The following is a 3,565-nucleotide window of genomic DNA, read 5'->3' as shown; positions in this document are numbered from 1 at the left end:
GGGGGGGGGGATGTCTTGGCCTGAAAAATCACAGCAGTGAGGGATGATGTGGGTGCATCATTGTAAAGTTTTACTGAAATGATTCCTTTTTGTTGTCTAAAATCATTGTCAAAGTGATTTTGTATTGTTAATAGTCTTTTTTTAAATATCGAATGCAGGAAAAACTTACGGACTTATCATAACTTATGGACAAACATCAGAAATGACCATTGAGCCTCCAAGCCTCTGAGGAAGCAGGTTGATGCACGTGTTTGTGAACAGACTTACTCTAAGTCTCTACGCTAACTTGAGCTTACACGCTAATAAGGGGATAGACAGTGATTTTTAGGGGTGTTGAAGAAAAGGACCAACAGATTCAGCATCTAAAATAACAGACATTGACAAGTGTTACAGCTGTCAAGCTAAACAGCTAAATGACTTTATATGATATGTATTCAAACATAGAGTAAAATAAAATGTTTGTATTGGCTACATGACCACAAATACAAATTCTCTTTTGGATACTGATTTCCTCAAAAGAGGACAAAGTTGTCTCATTTACAGAGCAGATCTCTATGCAGTAGCAGGCAATTTAATTTCAGGTGCATTTTAAAGCTACAGAGACAGCTGCTGTTGGGATTTGAGCAGTAAAACCTTCCTTACAAGAGCCGCTAACCCACCTAGCAGCTTCATTATAGTGAGGTCTAATCAATCGTTTTACTGTGATGGTGGTTTAGGGCCGTGTTAGAAGATTTCCTTGAGAAAAAAAACTTCAAACACAGAACTTTAAAAAGTCAAATTTAAATAAACACACATACATCATAATACAGTACATAAATATATCTGTTACTTATAATCTTGCAAAGCAAGCACACAAATTACATTTTGCTTTTTGTCTGCCTAAGCTCTACAGGCATTTGCCTAATGTAATTTTGATTAATTGACAGTTATCAGGCATCAGCATGAACCCTTCAGACACCTGATTGTAAAACTCGCTGGGCTGGCAGTGGTTTTAGTGTCAATTTATAAAGTTGGAAACACAAGACAGCTCTTAAGCAAACACCAAGATTCTTCTAAATTATCAACTTTAATCTGTGTCTGTATAAGAGCGAGGGAAAATATAGGCCCTGCAGTAGCAGTGTAATGCCTTACTTTGAAGCTACAACATGTAGTTTAAATAGCTGTTTGTAAATGTATCTGAGTTTTGAGCCATTTCATCATCTACAGTAAACTGGCGGTCCACAGAGATGTAGATTGGTGCAGCTTCCATCTGTAGGGCTCGACTGATTCTCAGTGGATGTTTTCCAGATTAAATCTCAGAGGGGATATGAGCTCACAGGATAGGGACTGGCAACTTCTGTCCAAATCATAACCAACCTTACTACTCATGTACTGCCAACATCCCAAGAGAAATAAAAAATCCCCATCACAGACCTGCTTGGAACTTGTCTGTATTTGTAGTGGATTCAAAACATTCAGCTCTGGCATCTACAGTATAGCATAGGCTAATCCTGCTTAGAGCATTTCATTACACATGAATTAAATCATGAAAGATGTTTCCGAGGCTGTGTGTTCACTTACCTTCCTGGGGCCTCCAGACTTCATCTCATACACATCAATTGTGTAATTAGATCGTCTACCAAATGTGTCAAACTGGATGTTTCCTGTCATACCTTGTACTTGGACCTGCCAACCAGCAAAAAAAGAATAATAGTACAATCTTTACATACAGCAATTGAGCAAACGCCAAATGAAAACATGCAAAAACGGTCTTGATATATGACATCCAGCCCTTTTGGTTTCCCTGGTGTGTTGTCTGATAAATACGTATTTCCAATTGCATTGTGTTTTTACACTCCCACTCTATTGGAGAGGCAAGTATTGTGGCAGGCAAATTTAGAGTGACAGTGGGGCTTGGTTTGGGACCAATCAGATCAATGTGGAGGAGTAGCAAGTCTAGGAAAATTATGTAAAAATAGTGGGCGTAACAGATTTTTAAAGCAAGGGAAACACTGCTTTTACTATTTGCCGAGAAGAGATGAAGAGATAATACAGTCTCTAAAAAATAATACTTTTCTGGGGCAACCTCTAGTTCATCCTGTATAGTGTGCACCCCATGCGAGTTTTTATATATATACATATATGTATATATAATACCCTGATATAAAGCAAAGATAAAACTGTGGTGTAAATAAAATAAAAAGCAGAGCTGTTTGCAGAGACAGTGAACTCCCTCGGTCCTACCATTTTGAGGGCTCTCTCTATGTCGATGCCTTGGCTCCAGGGCACAGCGGGGTTGGCAAGGCAGTCGCCTGCACTCCCCCTGCGAGACACGTCCACTCGCTGGCGCCGAAGGTACCGGAAGGCCTCCGCAATCACGAGGATGGCATCGTGGGTCAGCGCTGATGTGTACTGAGACAAAGGCCACAAGAAACACCCATGATGCACCCTTGACATCATTCAGGCAGACTGCACTGCTATCAAAGCAAGGTTATCATCTCTGCAGTAGCACTTAGTATATGTACACAGAGAGCAGTGCTACTAAAAATCTAAGCCTTGCAGAATGATTGACATAAAAGATTGCGCAAGTATGAAAGCCGACTCTATTCAAGGGCAAGCAGGTGACAAGTTATTTAACGTCTCACAGAAAAGATTTAAGAATTTCCTCTGGTTTCAGCAGAGTTACTACCTCATAACTTGTAGGAAGAAGGGGGGACAGAAAAAGTGTATTTGAAGATGTTAATAAAATGTAACTGCAGCATCGGCAGCTTTGCCTCACTGACCTTCAGTGGAGTGTTTTTGGCTTCTGGAAATTCTCTTTCATCCAGGCGCTCCCAGCGCTGGAGGAACTGCTGGACGATGGGGCTGTCTGGGTTGATGATCTGGAAGCCTGTGATGTTGGCTCCACCAGAAAAGACCCTGTCCAGGCTCATGTTGGAAAAACCCTGAGAGCAAAGAGCACAAGTTGGCTGGTAGTGGAATGAGAGATCATTAGCACAAAAGTTAAAACTGCTTTGGCTTGCCCATCATTTGCTTATTACTTAGTTCTGTGTAACTTCTGCACTCAATTATCAGTCTATCATAACTACATATTACTAACTACACAAGTTTGACCATACTACAGTGTTGCATTTCTTAGCATTGCATTGCATCACACTGAGCAGTGTTGTTCTGGGCTTTGTTGGATTGTTTCATGTTGTGAGCTCTCACCAGGTTGGCAAGGATATAATGGTATCCTCTGCTGTTTTTTCCTGAGGTCACCACCTACAAGTCGCAGGAGGAGACACACAGTGAGTCACATTGACATCTTATAACACAGAGAACATTTAGAGGGCTGAGATTCAGCAATGACAAAGACCTTTAATAGTAGTTGGTAAAAAGAACAGAATGAAAGGAAGACATTTTAAAATGACATTTGCTAAGGCGAGAGGGAGCGTGTGAGCACATTTGTACATTTGTGTGCATTTGTTTGAGACACACATAGAGAGGGAAGAAACTGTGATGACAGCACTTGTTTCTTTCCATTAACTTCAACATGTAAAATAAGGTCAAGGCTCTGGCAAACTTCCCTCTTCCTCTCTCTCTC

General features: G+C 40.7%; 1 protein-coding gene across 3 annotated transcripts in view; it reads right to left on the bottom strand.

Moving 5' to 3' along the window:
• gria3a (glutamate receptor, ionotropic, AMPA 3a) overlaps positions 1-3,565 on the bottom strand; it is a 73,505-nt gene that overhangs the window by 27,293 nt on the left and 42,647 nt on the right. For all 3 annotated transcript variants that reach the window (XR_004334692.1, XM_032533956.1, XM_032533955.1), the window contains exons 5-8: positions 3,190-3,243; positions 2,763-2,924; positions 2,224-2,391; positions 1,561-1,665 (exon numbers count right to left, since the gene is read on the bottom strand). Coding sequence is in view for 2 of the 3 variants with exons in the window: in XM_032533956.1 (XP_032389847.1) it covers positions 1,561-1,665; positions 2,224-2,391; positions 2,763-2,924; positions 3,190-3,243 (489 nt within the window). In the remaining variant the exon portion in view is untranslated. The remainder of the gene's footprint in view (positions 1-1,560; positions 1,666-2,223; positions 2,392-2,762; positions 2,925-3,189; positions 3,244-3,565) is intronic.

The sequence above is a fragment of the Etheostoma spectabile genome, chromosome 13 (assembly GCF_008692095.1).
Source record: "Etheostoma spectabile isolate EspeVRDwgs_2016 chromosome 13, UIUC_Espe_1.0, whole genome shotgun sequence".
Lineage (NCBI taxonomy): Eukaryota > Metazoa > Chordata > Actinopteri > Perciformes > Percidae > Etheostoma > Etheostoma spectabile.
This window is presented reverse-complemented; position numbering and strand designations above follow the sequence as displayed.